The 17,106-nt window shown below is 47.1% G+C and overlaps 1 protein-coding gene across 2 annotated transcripts in view; it reads left to right on the top strand.

Moving 5' to 3' along the window:
• The window catches only part of MDGA1 (MAM domain containing glycosylphosphatidylinositol anchor 1), a 141,033-nt gene that overhangs the window by 32,136 nt on the left and 91,791 nt on the right, over positions 1-17,106 (top strand). For both annotated transcript variants that reach the window (XM_035321656.1, XM_035321657.1), the window contains exons 2-3: positions 13,575-13,714; positions 15,852-16,026. In XM_035321656.1, the coding sequence (XP_035177547.1) occupies positions 13,575-13,714; positions 15,852-16,026 (315 nt within the window). The remainder of the gene's footprint in view (positions 1-13,574; positions 13,715-15,851; positions 16,027-17,106) is intronic.

Here is a 17,106-nt window from a genome sequence, read left to right as displayed (position 1 = left end):
TACATGATGCCATATCTCCTGGGTGAAGCTGGGGGAGTTTCACTGAATAACTTTGTGGTTAACAGAGTCCTGGAGAGCCATTTGCAATCAGTGCTCAGTGGTGACTGGCGGTTTGGATCATTTCTGCTGTTGCAAGTGAAATCCCTCTGTGTTTAACCAGAAGCTCCCCAGATATGTGAGCTGGCTCCCTGCACCTGTCTTTGGCAGGTAGCAACAGGGAAAGCATGACTGACAATTGAAATTCCACATATTTTAGGATGCTTGTTGGCCTGTGCAAGAGGAACTCTTTTACCTCCTCAGTTTTCCTTCTTTCTTTCTTTTTTTTTTTTCAATGGGAAGCCCATTGTCTAATTTTGTGTTAATTTGTCCAAAGACGGGAGGCTGCAGGCTGGGATGGTTGAGGACTTGAAGAAAGGAGGCTGGTCTGAGACCTTGTTCTCTTTGGGAATTTGCTTTCCTCCCATCACCCTTGGAAACCAGGGGACTGCTTTGTTCTTCATGAGGTGGGTTGCTCTGTGTTATTCCATAGTCAGCCAAAGGCCCAGGACTGCTTTAAATAAAACTAAAGTTCTTAGTAATGTCAAGAGAACATCTGATGAAGCTGAGGATAAGTCATTTTAAAATATGCCGAGGTCTTAGCCTGCTGCGGCCTTGTCTAAGTAGGCCAAAGCCCTTTCTCTTGCAGAAAAGAGTTTGAGAGCAAAAATCTTTAAAGAGCTTTCCTCTTCAAACACAATTCCTCTTGGAGGCTGGTGCCTGTCAGCATTTCAGTCTCTCAGAGCTTTATTTCCTCGGTGTCAAAGATCATCTTGCTTCCTTTGCAAGGCTGTCAGCTAGACCCTGGCTGCTTTGACATGGCTGCATTCGTCCCCGAATCCCCTGTTGTACAAGTGCTCAACAATGTTTGCACAAATGCATGATCTCGGGCAGAGAATTAATCTCTGTCCCTACCCCCCGTGCAGCCAGCCGGCTGAGAAATTATTTTAAACACCATCCCATGTGCATTAGCGCTTCCCCAATTTCCTCTGCAAATCTCTGGTGTTTCAGATGATCTTTTGACTCTGCACAGATGCAGAGTAATAAATTCATAGCCCTGTATTGTGGAACTGCTGCTCCGAAGTTCATTGCTATCAGTCTCTCACCAGGGAACAGCCATGCCAACATCAGCCTGCCTCACCTCTCCTTGCCTGTAATTGGTGTGCTTTTTTTTTGTTGTTGCTTGATTTTTATTTTATTTTTTCCCTTTCAAACTTCTTTGCTAGTCCATTTTCCTTCTTCGCTCTTTTGTTCTTACTCCCCTCAAAGAGATAAATCTTTTGAGCTGGCACAGCTGGGTGTGTGCCAGGACGTGGCAATGCCAGAGCTGCTCTCATTTTGTAAAGGCCGGGGAATGCTCCCGAGACCACTAGCTGGCACTCGCTGTCGAGGAGAGGTGGCCCAAAGCTCATCTCCTTCGCAGGAACTGCCTTGCAGTGTTGTGTTTGGCAATCGCAGGTACATCCAGAGAGTGCCCTGTCTGTACTGAGAACACCCGCATGTGGAAAAGAGACTACAAAAGGCTAAAACAGACAACTAGGTGCTGAAGAGACTTGTGTTTTACTGTTTCTGAACACTTTTGGAGATCCTACCCATTTGTGGGTAGGGATCTCCCCTACCGCTTCCAAGTCCTGTGAGCACCAATAAGCAGAATAGCGGGCTGAGGAGTGCCTGCCTAGGAAAGGCAGTGTGGCCAGATGTACTGCACAGCTGGAGAGGAGTGGATGGATAATCTGTTAAAGGGAAACAGTGCAAACTGTTTGCTGTGGTGTCAAGAATATTTCAGCTTGTGGCAGATGCGGCGTGACAAAAAATGCTCCCTCTGTGCAGCGAGACAGACAGAGGGCGAGGAGGGGTTCCCCCATGTTCCACCAAAGCTGACAGCAGGGGATATCCCGAGTGTGACCACTTGGGTGCGAGGGGAGAACGAGGAGCAGTTCCTGCATCAGAATTCCCCCAGCTTAAAATCTGACATAAAAGCATCGTGGGCTGGCTCTGCTACAAGCACCACTGCCCTCTCCTGTGTGTGGGGGGTGATGCTGGCTGTGCAGAGGGCTGTGTCGCACACCATGGCCCTTCTGGGCAGGGGGAGCAGCCCCCTACCACGGTCCTGAAGTTACCTGGTGCCATGGCAGGTGGGAGACACCCTCTGGTTTCCTGCCCTGCAGATTCAGAGTGTTTTGTGGAAATGCAGGTAGCAGCTCTGCTGCTGCTGAGGACGAACTCAACTTTGCCCGTTAACTAGGGATTCGATCTCTGTTGTGTGTGAAAAATGCTGCTTGCCCTCTACAGAATTACAGTACTTAGTCCTTGCTGGGAGAATGAATTTGCAGAGAGTTTCCAAGTCAATCCATTAATTGGCCTGAATTAAGGTTGTGTGTTTTTTCCTTTCCTTTTTTTTTTTTTTTTTTTTTTTTTTAAGTGTCCTCAGTAAGGAATAAGGAATTTAGTATTTCTGTCTTTCTATTTGTCTGGAATTAACTGAATAATATAAGAGCACAGGCTCTTCAAATGTGGCATGTAAATAAAATTTTTTGACGTCTTCTGTCTAGGCTAAAATTGGAAGAAAATAGGTTGTAATTAAGCTAAGTTATTGACAGTTACTGTATCTAATTATTGTGACTGTGGTTCTGCTCTGGGTCAGGTGGGACATCATTATCCCAAACTCAAACAGATCCAGTACTTAAAATGAGAGCTAATTAAGAGGGGAGATACGCACACTTAAAACACCCCAAATAATACCAGCAGTTTGTGTTGTGATGCCGTACACCAGCAACATTGTGACTAAGATGTATTACTTCCATTGGCTGCAGATGAGATGAAACTGAGGTTTAAAGATATCATATATTTTTCCTCTCGTTCTCAACCCTTGGCATAGCAAAGAGAGGAGAAATAAATGTATGTTCCCTTACCCTGCTACATCTGGAAATCTTTTTTCTTTTTCCTTCCAGTATAATCTTACATGAATTTCCAGGGTTAGTTATTCTTGCCCCAAGGAATAATTGCTAGATTTCCATGCTGTTTGTATCTCTTCAATTCACTGTATGTGCTTCTTTCATTTATCTCAATTTCACCCGTATGCAGGTCTTGCAATGGCATATTTGAACACTTCTGCATCCATGTCCACACTGTGTTACCCACAGTGCTGGCCTCCAGTAGCAGTGCTTCTTGCAGGGAAGAATTTTTCTCCTACCTTCTGCCCCTCCTTCCCCTTCCCCTCTGTCTTTATCAGCAGAAGGCAGAGAAAACGAAGAACTGACAAGGGTAAATTTGTTCTATGAATCAAAGCCTCTGGAAAAGCTGCTATGGATTAGTTACCTTCCTAGCAAGAGTGAGAAATTTGTATGAATTTTTCCCCAAACTGTTCCTTCCCATCCTTAGAAAAATGCCAAAGAACTTGGACAAGAGTGTTTTAAATGGCATCTATCTAGCACTCCTTTGTTGCCTATTTTGCTACAGCTAATTAAAAGAGAAAAGCTTTTTAATATTTAAGCACCATTAACTCGGCTGAATTATTAAATGTCAATTTGCATCATGTGCATAAAAGGATCAATAAACAAAGAGAATAAAACAATGGAGGTGGCTGGGGTGAGAGAGATGTCAGCTCCTCTTATCGGAACCAGGGGGAATTGCTGGCTTGTGTGCCAGGTTGTGGATGCTAATTATTGGTACTCGAGAGGGAAAGAACCAGCGACTTTCTAGGACTCTTCACACCAAAGGCACTATAGGGATGTAGGGGATGCTGTCAAGATAAAACGTTATTTGGCTTAATTTCCAGGGGTGTCATGCAGCCTCAGTTGCCTCAGCTTTGCTGACAATTTGCTGGTGTTTCCCCCCTGTGCTTGCTTTCTTCTTTTGGAATAGAGTTGAGCTGTTGTATTTGCTTTTCCCTCCCTAGGTGATTTTGCTTGCTGGCAGTAGTCTTCAGACTTGAGTTCCCGGTGCTGGTGAAAAGGGGTATGGGAGGAAATCCAGTGGAAATAATTTTTTTCTCAGATAAGCTTCTTTGAGTTTTGCAAGAGGTTTCCTTCCTCCTCTGCCTGCAAGTGTGGATTTAGTGCTGTATTAGGCAGCCATGGAGGCTAAAGATTGGCCTTGGCATTACAAGGTGCCAAACTGGAATTAGGTATGGGACTGGGTGCCAGGTCCTGGCTGTCCCCTGGGTCCCCAGCATCTCTGCCAGGGCTGAGCTGGGGTCTGTGCTGCACTTGCCTGATCCCCACAAGGTGGACTTCGGTGCTGGTGGGCTGGGGCAGGTACCTCTGGGCACAGAGCTTCAGAGAGAGGCCCTTGCTGCCCGCCACTTTTCAGTAGCAAAACTGGACTTTTAGATACTTGAATTAAGAGCGGCATTTGTACTTCCAGCTTTTTTCTAGCTATGGCAAGAACAAAAGAGGCTTTCAGTGAAATTTTATTTCAGTCTCTCTCCCGCTGCTCTTATCACCCTCTCGCTCCTGCGGTGATTTCCCCCCCGCCCCTGCTCTGTTCCTCAGCTGAAATAACCTTTCCCTTGCTGTGGAGGCTGGGTGTACTAGCGGGTAAACACAGCCATTTGTTGAATCTTTCCTCTGCTGTATGGAGTAAATGTTTGTGCTGTCATCACGCTGTGATTGCCCTCACGTCCCCAGCTCCCTCTGAGCTGGCTAGATTGGGCCCTTGAAGCAGCTCAGCTGTGACAGGTGAGGATTTAGCATAGATTCAGTGCCTGAGTATTTACCCAGCTCCTCAGATGGGCTTTGTGGTCTGTGCCAAGCTCTGTGCCTCTGCAGAAGTTCCTGTGGCAGAGGTGGAGCCGCTTTGGTCATGCGGATGGTGAAGTCTGCAGGATTGCTGGGGCACAGCCCAAGGTGCCTTGCCCGGCCACGCACCCCTGCTGGGGTCAGCAGCCCTGCGTGTGCAGGGTCCCTTGTGGCACTCCACATAGTGAGAAGCCCCCCCCTCAGACAGCTCTGCTCTGCCTGCCCGCCTGATATTCACCAGACCCCAGGTTCTACCTCAGCACTGAAGAATCTGGGCCTCAAAGTTTAGCGCTTTGAACAGCATCAGATGGATTTTCATGGAAATCCTGCTATTCCTACCCAGCCTGGGTTAGTGTGCCCTGATTACACAGGGCTTCTCTTTTTGTTCTTTCTTGTCTATTGTTCCTGCATCAGTCTCTGTTTTCCTGTGTTTTCAGAAGTGGATTATCGCATGTGTGCAACTTCAGTGGAGGCCTCATTTTTCACCAGATAAGTGTGTAGCATCCCTTGTGTGTCCTGCCAGCCAGGAAACGGGGTTTGAAACCTCTTCCTTCCTCTGCCTCTCCTTATTTTTCTGATTCAGGAGTCACAACTGTTGCCTGATGCTTATTTTTTTTCTTTCCTTTTTGATATGAAAAGGAGCCTGTAGTTATTCATTGATTAGAGTTCATGCACCTTTGCCGCTAATCTAGTTGACAGATGATTAGCAAATTGACATAATTTCTCCCTTTTGAAGGGATGACAAGCCTTTGTTGTGCTCTCCTTTCATCTCCTGTGTTAAATGGTCCAGCAATAAAACAACAGCTGAGTTTCAAACTACGTTGGTTTATACATCTGTGCATGAACCTCTGTTGAAAAGTCAGTTGTACCAAAGCGACTTAACATAAGAAGGAAAAAGATATGGAGCAAGCAGTATCAATGGTGACTTTGGGTATGAGCTGATCTTGAATTCAGGGGAAAGAGGAGAGGGGGGAAAAACCCTTGGGACCATTTGAGCAAAGCCCATTTGCTTGCAAGGGTTATTAGCTGCAGGTCCTGGGCACCTGTTGGCTGTGCTGGGAAGCTGCAGCATCTCTGTGGAAGGCAACTTTCATGGCTGTGTGGGGATGTGAAGCTTCAGAGGATGCTTCGTGTTGGGAAAGAGGAGTGAGAATAGAGAGCAGAAAGTGAGATGTGTGAAGAACAGCTGGTTCCTGCCCATCCGAGCCGATCTCAGCTCTCCTGCTGGCTGGGTGCTCAGAAACCACCCAGAGCACAGAGGATCTGGTGAGAGGTGTGCTGGAAGCTCAGGGCATGAGGGCTGTTTACGACAGGCTGGAGGGTTGGTGAGCTTTCTAGAAGCCTGTATGTGCCTGTGCCCCTTCAGAGTGTGGCAGGACAATGGAAAAACTGGGGATCTGCTGAGGGCACTGGAGAGCTGGTGGGAGTTGCCATAGGCAAGCAAGGCTCAACCTGCTGCTGGTCTGCCCTCAGGAGCATTCCTGCAGCTCACAGGCAGGATAAGGAAGTGTCAGTGCTGTGCCCAGCTGAGTTTCTTTTCTCACAGCCCTCTTTTTTCTGACTTTTTTTTTTTCTTTTTTCGTTTTGTTTTCACTGAAATTCTTAAGAACTTTAAGTAGCAACCAGACAAGAAATGGCTTTTTAAGTGCGATGCTTTGAACACTCTGCCTGCCTGGATCACCTCTCCTGAGTGTGGCTCATTGGGTTTTGCAGCAAGATTTAGAGATACAGCACAGGCTTTGAAGCTGGTATGGTAGGAAGTGGGTTGGGAAATATAGTCTCCTTTATGGTCATCATGAGACACACTTGTTTTTTCATTTCCTAACCAAAGCTGGATGCTCCCAGGACAGTATAACTCAGGTGCAGGCTCTGACTGCCACAGTATCTGGAACCCCAAATGGTTTGGAGGCAACCTACCTGGTGTTAAGTCATCTGTACAAATTCCCCTCAGGCACGAGTTAGGCAGTGATGCAGAGTTCATGCCACGGTAGTGTTGTGTGTGTAACATCTATCACTTGATACCTATCAAACAAAACGTTTCTGATTGATTTTGCTCTGCAGCGTGTTGCTCTGCAGTTGGGTGGACCTGTGTAAGCAAGTTTCTTGAACACTGTGGAAAACTGATGAGCTGCTGCAGGCACTGGAGGTGGGGATGGGGGAGTTAGTGATGATCTGGTTGCTCTGATACTTCAGCAAAGCACACAATACCCTCTTCAGTTTTAAATCAAATGAAGATCTCAGAAGCAGCTGTTGCAGTCACTGGGGGGTGTACCTGCTATTCATGACATCTCACGTGATTTTGTTGCTGGCATTTTTCTAAAAGAAACCAAATTACAGAGATGCTTCAAGGAAGTGACATTGATTAAGCAAAAAGTTATTTTAAGACCATGCAAATCATCTGGCTGAGCTTTGCAAAGGGAACTCTGTTTCTGGATATGCAATCAGCCAGAGATGTAAAGAGATCGTTTTGGCCAAGTTTCATGCTCTGTGATTGTTTTCCTCATCTGTGATTTCTGTGTGCTTCCCATCAAAAAATTATATTCTTCCCTTTTTGCTCAAGAGTGCTGTGAAGTGTTGTGTAGGGTTAGGCATGGTCACTTTGCATACCTCAGAAGTGGCTGTGTTTCTGTTGTGGGTGGACTGATGTTTGTATTTTAATCATGAGGAAGAGTCAGGCATTTTGCTGCTGAAATATATATGTTCTCTGCTGAAAATTTAGGCCAAGAGTCGAGCAAGCAGACCTTTTTTGAGTGTACGTGGTTTGGACTGCAGCACTGGTACATGGGGATCAAGAGAGTCTCAGTGGTGATCTGTGTTGCTTGGAGCTGTAATCTTAGTGTCAGCATGCCGGGAGGGCTTTCTGGAGGCTTTTGCTTTAGGACAGCCTTTTGGTATGGCAGCGTCACCCTGGCAGCACGCCGTGTTGGAAGAGTCAACAGGAGGAGCTTCAGGAGAGAAGCCCTGGGCTGGTGGGAGGCTGTGCGCTGAAGGCAACACTGGAGAGGTGAAGGAAGGCTCAGAGCGAGGAGCAGGAGGAAACCTAGGAACACAGACGTGCGTTATCCTTGCAGCTGTCCCTGGGGGCTTTTGTGTTGCCAGCCTCCCTCTTTGCTGTGGGAGTAGCCCTAGGCAGGCTAGGCTGTGCTGGGCACCTTCAGCTGGGAGAGGGTCTGGAGGGGGTTGAGGTGCAGAGGGGGTCCCCAAGCAACCAGGGAGCATGTTCAGATAGTGCTGGTGGCACGGGCACCCCAGAGCAGGCTGCTCAAAGACATCAGGTGTCTGAGTTCCTTTACACCTGTCTGCTGCCATCTCCTCTCCCTCTGCCAGCATTCTGGTTTTAACTGCCGGCAGGTATGGGCGGTCTTTCTTCAGCCATTAATACATTATTGATCCGCAGCCCTCCTGACAGTGTTAATGGACACTGATTGTGTATTATTATTTCCATAATCAGCCTCAAGCTGGAGTGAGTTTTCTTTTTCAAAGGGCCCATCGATATGATGCCCAGCATTGTGGGCTGGAGCTGGCCTGGTTAATTTGTTTAGCTGAAATTTTCAGCAGGGCCTGTGGTCTTCATCCACTGTGGAGCAATCAATGAGACCAGCTGAATTGTGACAGACCACAGAATGAGGCAGCTGCCATCCCTTCCCAGGGCAGGCATAAGCAGGATGTTTTGTCTGACTGTCAGGACACGGCCTCTGCAGACCCTTCCCATCCTACTAGACCTTGCTCCTGCTGATTGTTGCCCGTGTCTCTTCCCTTTATTTGTGCCCTGCTAATGGGACACGACCTCTTTCTCAAAGGTCTTCATGTTTGTTTCCGCCTCCTCTTCAAGCAGAGTGTTGCACATTGTATGAACAAGATGGATAAAACCCTAAAGCAGTGACTTCAAAGCCCGAGATGCTCCCTGGGTGCTTTGCACTGCAGCATCTGTAACAAGCAGTGCCATAGGGCAGTGCCACCCATGGGCAGGCTGTTACTGAGAGCGGCCGTGCAGCAACAAAAGTCACACACAGATTTCGCTGATGAAGTTCTTATTCATCCACATCTGCTCACACAAATGCAGCGTATTTTTCTTCTGCCTAGGAACTCCCTTGAAGTGGTATACTTCATGTGCCACTTGATCAGGGCAGGAAAGGGGAGGGAAGGGGACCAGCAGGTTTTTGAGGGTTTTCAGTGGCAGGTTAGCAATCAATGCCCCCTGGAATGCTCCTATGTAGCTGACGGATAATAAGTCCAGGGAGTATGTGAACAGGGGTAGGGAAGGAGCCTGGCTTTTTTTGCCTAGCATACTTGCAGAAGAGTGTGACATTAAAATTACACCAGGCATGCGAGAGGGCATCACCTGGCAGAGCTCAGGCACAGCTTTGCTTTCTGCACCTAGCAGGAGGGCAGCACTGGGGGAGGATGCAGTGTCCCAGTGTGCATGACCACAGGTCCTAGGCCAGCAGCTTTGGAGATGAATGCTCTTCATCCTTGAGGCTATATGCAGGACACGTGGCAAATGTGGCAGTGTAGTTGATACAGTGCTGTAAAAGGGGTGAGTGGCTGTCCTGGTGGCTGCTGGCTGTGACTGAGGGAGGGTGTGCAGGGGGACCAGGTGCACCAGGCAGCCTCTCTGGTGTGCCTGGGGGGCTGTGTGTTGCTGAGTGTTCAGAGGTTTTCTTCTGAGTTGCATACTGATGGGCTGGAGGCATAAACATATATTTGGGATATATAATAAATTGTTAGAGCCAAGGAACCCTCTCTGCTTGTCTCTCTCTCTGCTCCCCATCTCCTGCCCCTATCTCACTCTGTCCTCCTTGAGCTATAGATTTTCACTTGGCTCCTGGCAATGCAGTATCCATCTCCCACCACCCTCTCTGTGAAGGAGTTCTCATCATTGTCATCACAGGGATGGGATCTCAGGTTCAAAAAGACGAAGTGGCTAGATGTGTGAACCACATTACTCAGTTCTCTCTCTCTCTCTCTCAAAAAAAAAAAAAAAAAAAAAAAAAAAAAAACTCTCCTTTTCTGCTTTTTAATGATATTAGCAACCTCTAAGCACCAGGAGTGTCATAAACTTTCCAGATTATGGTAATAATAACATCGTATAGTACATTGCATTGGGAATAAAATTATTTTACCCATTCCAATTTCCTTTTGTTTTAATGTGTAAATATATCAAGTGGAAAGCATAGTAGGAAATCTCTGTGCAGATGCCAAATGCATTGCAAGTCAGCCCTTTCCAGAGGAGGGCTTAATGGTGCAGGTTCAGAGCCTGAATTTTGCATGGCAAAGTGTCTGGCTCTAAATAATTGGTTGGCTCAGTTTCACTGGTGTGCTCTGTGCTGGGAGCCTTCCATAAATTGCTCTCTCACCTGGAAGTGGAATGGAAGTGATGATGCATCTGTCCGTGGAAATGATGGGGAAAAGGGCAGGGAACATCCTGGCCCTTCTTGCTCCCCAGAGGTCTCCATAGGTTGGTCTTGTCCCTCTGCTTTGGGGTTTGCCAGCCTGAGGAGAGTGGTTCTGCTCCACAGATCTTAGCAGGGCAGGCTGTATCTGTGCAAGGCTCACTCCTTGTGGAGCACCACTGACAATGGCTGAGATTACTGCTTCATCTCCAGCACCTGGCCGCATGCTCCAGACTTTTCTTTTTCCTCCCAAGGGCCTTGTGTGAAGCAGGTGACTCTGAGAGGCATGGTCCTGCCATCCTGTTGTCCTGGCAATGCACAAACTGTCTGCATCCTGAAATCCTCCAGGAGACCTGGGATGATGTCAAACAATAATGTATTCTTTCTGTTCAAGCACATTAAAAGTGCAATTAATCCTCATGATCTCTGCCCATTTCTAATGTGGAATGAGGTGACTTTCCCAGCCTCTGCATGCTGTGGCAGGTTGAGCTTAGAACTGAAGCCTTCCAGTCTCATCCTGTGATTTAATGGAATCTCTCAAGAGCTGGGCTGATCCCTTGCTACACCCCCACACCTCTACCAATATCAGATTGTAGGTAAAGATGAGTTTTCTCAGCCTCCAATTGCATCTTTCTGAATGTTTTTCTCTCCAAGACAACCCCAGGCTTTTTGGGCTCGCTTTTGAGAGATTTAGATTCATATGAGGTTTAAAACATGTCAAAACAATTGTTGGTCTTGCTGGGGACCTGATGCTGTGATTGCAAGAGAGATGTTACAGCTTAAACAGTGGGGATTCACTTAAAGTGACGTCCCTTTCCACTAAATATAGCTGAAGGTATTACTGATGGTAACACAAGCAAGTTAAGGCACCTACAAACAAAGCTGGAACATACACAGCCTTGCTTCTGAGCTTCATGACAGCCCAGTGGACCCACAGGGGATTTGGGAGAGAAGAACAAAACTGTGATGCTGGGCTTATTCCTAACATTGTCATTTTGCTATAAACTAGTACCATATAAAGCTTTGTACTACAGAATAAGGCTTACTTTAAATACTATTTCTATCAAATTCAGGCATCAATGATGGTGGCAAAGCATTTTGGCACCCAAATAGTTGCACAAAATCTCTCTTGTCCCATACCACTGTACTTAATGGTTTTGCTGTGGAAATTCCCCATGTACGGATGCCTTTAGGCAGGTGGCAGACAAGGGTTACAGAAGACAGGTGAATGTATGGCAGCGGGATGGCCAAAAGCAGAAGCATACAACTTGAAAGACTTAAGGCTTAACTGAGAGCTAGAGCTGCAGATAAATATTCTAATTCTCCATGGGGTGGCTGGCAATTATTTTTTGCAGCAAGGTCATGTTTGCAAAGGGAGAACAGAGCCACCAGCCGGCAAATGCAGCCCCAAGAATGTGTAGAGAGATTTCAAGAGCTTTGCTGCTGCAGGGTGAGGACCCGACTGAAAAATGGGTAGCACGGGTTACAGGGAGAATATGCTCCAGGATAAGAAAAGGACAGGATGTCTCCTTTAATCGTATAGCAGGGAGTCTACAACATCACAGACTGGGTTGTGGCATTGTGAATGATTCTCTGCAGTACATGTGGGTTATGGCATATCTTCAGAGGACTGATCTGAGGGCTGAAGCAGCATAACGAGACTATCTTTTGGACTAAGGTGTATTGGCAAAGATTACATGGGCATCTGGATCGCTCCTCTGCCATTGTTCACTTGACAAGCAATCATGATGTCTTTTCCTGATAAGTATTACTTAATAAGTGTATACATAGGCACATGTATACCTGCACATATACAGGTTTCTGATTTATTCTTTCTTCTGTTTTAACAAGGATCTTCTGCCATAGAGGCAGGGAAGGTCACTCACCTGCTCAGTTGTATCACTGAAGCTTTGACTGTTGGTTTCAGTATTGCAGTGTCCAACTGGTGGTAGACATGTTGCTACGAGCTCTGCAGATGGAAAATGCTGAGGGATTTGTCCCTGTTTGTGCCATCATATTGTTCAAATGTGTTCACTTAGTCATAGTTAGGGCAGCAAAGGGCTGAAATCATTTTGCCAACAAAGTGACAATAAGCTGGAAGGAAGAGGTGCAAAAAGGAGTAACTTGCTGTCTGAGCAGTGCTGCTGCCAGCGTGCTGGGTGGTTGTGGCAGGCTGGAAAACCCCAGCAGTGAGAGCATCGTGCTCTCCACTAGCCCTGGGGTCATTCTTGTGTCCCTGCTGCTCAGGGGCCAGTGCAATGAGGTGACACCAGTTTGTACAGGCTGACCTCAAAGGCAGATTTTCTCTGCTGCCCAAGCCCAGCCTGCCCTCGGTCTGTGCTGCTGGTGGATGAAACCAGCATAAATTTGAGCACTTTCATTTCCCAGCTGGGTGGGTTTAAAGCTTTTTGGTCATGCCTGTGGCAGCGCAAAAATGTGCTTTAAAAAAAAAAAAAAAAAAAAAAAGTCTTGAAGTTCAGCTAACCTTGAGGAAAAAGTGGGTGCTCAGCTCAGCTTTAACAGGTTGTGGAAAAAGCAGTGCTTGTTTCAGAAGGCTCACGAAGGCTCTTTGCTTTAAAGCCTTTGATCGCCTCCTCGGTGGCTGGTTCATTTGCATTGTATTTCACTAATGGGAACTAGAGCTGCAGCTCTGGAGTCACCTGGAAGCGTTGTAGCAAGACGGGGAAGTGCATCCCAGGGGGACTGTCAGTGAGGTACTGGTTCTTAGACACATTTGTGGGTTTCTCTGTTCCTTGAAGTGTGACTGGAGTTTTCCCCTCGAACAAGCACGGGTGTCTCATCGGGCTGCGTAGTCACCTTCAATACATCTCAGCCGCTTTGGTGATCACACAGGCATTTTCGGAGTAGGGAGCCAAGTCCTGCTCGTGCAGGCCTCCAGAGCTGCTTTATTTGATCCTCTTCTCCTGCAGCTTCTCTCTCCCTGCTGCTGGTCAGGGCTACAGTGGGACATAGGTGCTGTTTGTGAAAGCCCCCCTGCATGGTAAATCATAGCTGCCAGGCCTGTTTTAGACATAGAGCAGATGTGATTTGGCCCGGTCCCTGCTTTAACCACTTGTGTGTGCTTGTTTCTGGGAGAGGTAAGATCAGGAAGTCCTTGGTCCTCAGCCTGTGCAGGCCTTAGGGAAGCTCCACATGCTGTTCAGTGCCTAGAGCTGCTAATCCCAACAGCACCAAAGGACTTGAAGTAAGAGTTGATACCAGCCCCTCAGGAGACGGGGAAAATTACCCAGTGCTCCATTTCCTGAGACGTTTGTGTCTCATACATAACACTGTCTAACTCTTCCCCTCTGTGGTTCAAGAGGTGGGGAACAGCCACCACGGGTGGCGGGTCAAGGGGCTGGGGTGCTGCTTGTTTCCCTCTTTACCTCTTCTTTGCTCCCTGCAGCTCCTGCTCAGGCCCAAATCATCCATGCTGGGCAGGCGTGCGTGGTGAAAGAGGACAACATCAGCGAGCGTGTTTACACGATTCGGGAGGGGGACACGCTGGTCCTGCAGTGTCTGGTCACAGGACACCCCCGGCCACAGGTAAGCTTTCAGCCTGGCCTGTCAGCAGGGTGCCCAGCTTCATCTTACATGTTGGAGTCAATTAGGGATGCCCTATAACACAAGTACTGTTTAAAGTATGAAGAAGCCAGCCTTGCTTTCAAGGAATATGTCCAAAGCATTTTGCAGGAGCCTAGCCAGAATTTCTATATACACCTTCTTGGCCCCCTTCCCCAATCCTGACAGTCCAAGACATTTGTGCTGAGAAGCCATACATCTGCATACACCGATCAACCCCTCCATGGACTTTTTTTGTGAAGAGATGCCTGGCTGAGAAGAATTGACAAAGGAGAGGGAGAGAGACTCAGCCAGCAAAATTCAAAATGGATAATCCATCAAAGCATATCCTAGAAACAATAAAAAAAAAATCTAAACCAGGTCAGCAAGAACGATCACGCTAGGCTTGTGGCAGTGATGGCTGGATGATAGCTATGTACATCAGAAAGGAGGAAGATGGTAGGGATGGCCCTGCCTAAGGATGTTGAACATGTGGGAAGGTGCTGGCAGGGTATGGGGATTTGAGCCTGAGTAGTCAGAGAGATTTCTGGAGCAGAGCCTGATGCAAACAGCATGCTAGTGGGCAACACTGCAGCTTGTCATTGCCCAGACACACAAGGGAGAGAGACACTGGAGTGTAGAACCAGGCTGGACCAGGGAGGCTGGGACCTGTGTACATAAAACATGGCACGTATCCTATTTCTGCCCTCCCTCCTAATGGATAGATTTCTTCCACAGTTAAGCTCTTTTCCTAACCTTTGTTTAATCTTTTATTTTCCCTTCTATCAGCCAGTCATTAAAGCATGAAAATGTGGCCAAAATACTTAAATGAGATTGAAATTGAAAAGATTAAAGAGCTGGCTGAAGTGTTCTTTCAAACATGAGACTCTGAGAGTCCTGGGGCCCTCAGACAATTTCATAATAAGCCTACAAAGACTAAATAAAACCATGGTCATTAGCTTCAAAAATCTGCTCAGCCTGGTGCTCTGGGACTGGGATTTAGACACCCCTGCTCTTTCTAGAGCAACAGCATCAATCAGGTGGTGGCAGCGAGCTTTAAGCAAAGCTTGAGGTATGGGGTCAAGGTATCTGGTCCTTCTCATCCATGGCCAAAGTTGAATGAAAATCCATCTCCTTTCTATTGGTAGAACCTGCTGGATCTCATCCCCAGAATGTAAATGGCACAACTGTGAGAGACCATCAGTCACCAGCCTTTAGAAGGCAGGTTTTTGATGTAGGGCACCAATTGGCTGAGAAAAGCCATCTCTCTCTTCTATTGTCTGGGTTGCAGAAAATGAGAGCAAGCTTGTACTTCAGCTGCTTGGGCTGTACCTTGTTACAGACATAAGAATTACCCTTCAGTCTTTAGGAGTTCTGTCCTCTTGCCACTGTTCACCATGAAGTACCATGCCACTATGTTGCCCCTGCCAGCCAGGACCTTAAGACACATACCATATGGCCAAAAATGCAAGACAGTCTGTAATCTGAAAGTTTTTTTTTTCCTTTTATTTTTTCTGTAGCTTCGAAATAAAAGTTTGTGTACTGCAGAAGAATTACTTTTAAAAAATAACATACATGGTGTTTCCCTGTGGGAAGGAGGCTAGAGCCAGATAGTAACTGCGGTTTCAACTCTTGGAAAAGCAAACAACAGAAATAACCTTGCTGTCTAGAGGAAGATGAAAGGGTGCTGACTGCAATAAAAGCCCTGTAGGTGTGAGCTAGTGTCTGCTGTAGCTTCATGGCCTGCTAGCCAGATGGGATCTTGAGGCTTAATGCTGAAAGTCCTGTGCTGTGCATGTAGTGGTATTAAACTAAGCAAGTTGCTGGGGTTTGCAGGACCAGAGTAGGAGTGGTGAATGTGCAGTGTGTGTCTGGGTGAACTGAAGGGTTACCCCAGGTGCTAGGACATGAGTGTTGGCTATGGTTGAGAATCAGCAGCTGGTCTACTGGGACATACTGAGATCAGCAGCTGAAATTTGGTAAGGTCTGGCAGTGCTGTAGGGACCGCTTTTGTGACTGACTGGGGAGGAAAAGGAAAAGGAGAAAAGTGATTGCAGCCATTCTCTGTGATCTCTGGCTTGTGCCACTGACAGCTTGTGTTTCCCTCATTCTTCTTGTGCAGGTGAGATGGACCAAAACTGCTGGCAGCGCATCGGACAAATTCCAAGAGACGTCAGTGCTTAACGAGACCCTGCGGATTGAGAAGATCCAAAGGCTGCAGGGGGGCCGCTATTACTGTAAAGCAGAAAATGGGGTTGGGGTCCCAGCCATCAAGTCCATTCGAGTAGATGTGCAGTGTAAGTCGTTTAGCGGCAACCCAGACCTTCCCACAGTTCTACTGCGTGTCTCTGCTTTGCTGCGGGGCCGGTAGGGAGCTGCATTGCCCTAGGACCACGTGCATTTCATTCAGGAGCAAAGGGACTACTATGGTGTCCCCAGGGTCCATTTTCCCTAGGAGTTCAGGTCCATATGGGAAAAAGATGGCTCTGCCTGTCCACGTGGACGCTCTTATCTAGGTGCTGTGATGTCTGTCATTGCCATGGGTACCTAGCACTTGTGCGGGATGTGGTGTTGTAGATGGCTTCTGCTTTGCTTTCTTTGTCTTCATTTTGAATGAGCCTTGGTTTTCTTCTTGGAATCAGTAGTGCCTCAGGTGCCTGGAGCACTCCTGAAACCAGTGCCATTGCTAAATGCAGTGTGGTGGAAACAGAGCAAAAGATTCTGGGATGCACCCAAGAAAGCTGTGTTGTGAAGGGGTAAACATGAGGGAAGCTGTTGAGGACCCCTTGTTTTCAGCAGTGACTCAACATTTCTCTGGCTGCTTGCAATTACTGTCTGTCTTGTGTCCTGGAGATGCCACCTTGCACCCCATATTTGAAGGTTTCTCATGCTGACTTACTGTTTATTTTGGGAATGTTGTGAACAAAAGGGAGGAAAATTAGACTTATTGCATACCCCCTGTTAGGGGAAATTGGAGATTTAAAGTCTAGGCAACTTTTGAGGAGATTTGGCCTCTAGGGGATTATTATCATTCTGCTCATTGTCCTTGGCAATCCACTGTTCCAGTTTCCTCCAGCTGTTAACACAAAATCCCTCTTCTCGCTCATATCATCTGAGAAGGCCTAGCCAGCAGGCCTTTTTTTTAAAAAAAATATATAATAAATTATGATAGTTAGCTGAAACTCTCCAGTCCCTGAGCCCATCACCCCCTGTTCCCAAATTCCTGCTAGGAAGAAAGTCCTCTGTGCTGAGATGCAGTGTACAATAGCCTTCTGTAATGAAAAGAACTTGTTTTTGTCAGTCCTCCTTGCCAGAGCCTGTGTTTCTAGGAACAGAACTGTGGCATGAGTCTCTCTGTATGGCCTGCAGGCATTCCC

Source organism: Oxyura jamaicensis, chromosome 3 (genome assembly GCF_011077185.1).
Source record: "Oxyura jamaicensis isolate SHBP4307 breed ruddy duck chromosome 3, BPBGC_Ojam_1.0, whole genome shotgun sequence".
Taxonomy (NCBI): domain Eukaryota; kingdom Metazoa; phylum Chordata; class Aves; order Anseriformes; family Anatidae; genus Oxyura; species Oxyura jamaicensis.
This window is presented reverse-complemented; position numbering and strand designations above follow the sequence as displayed.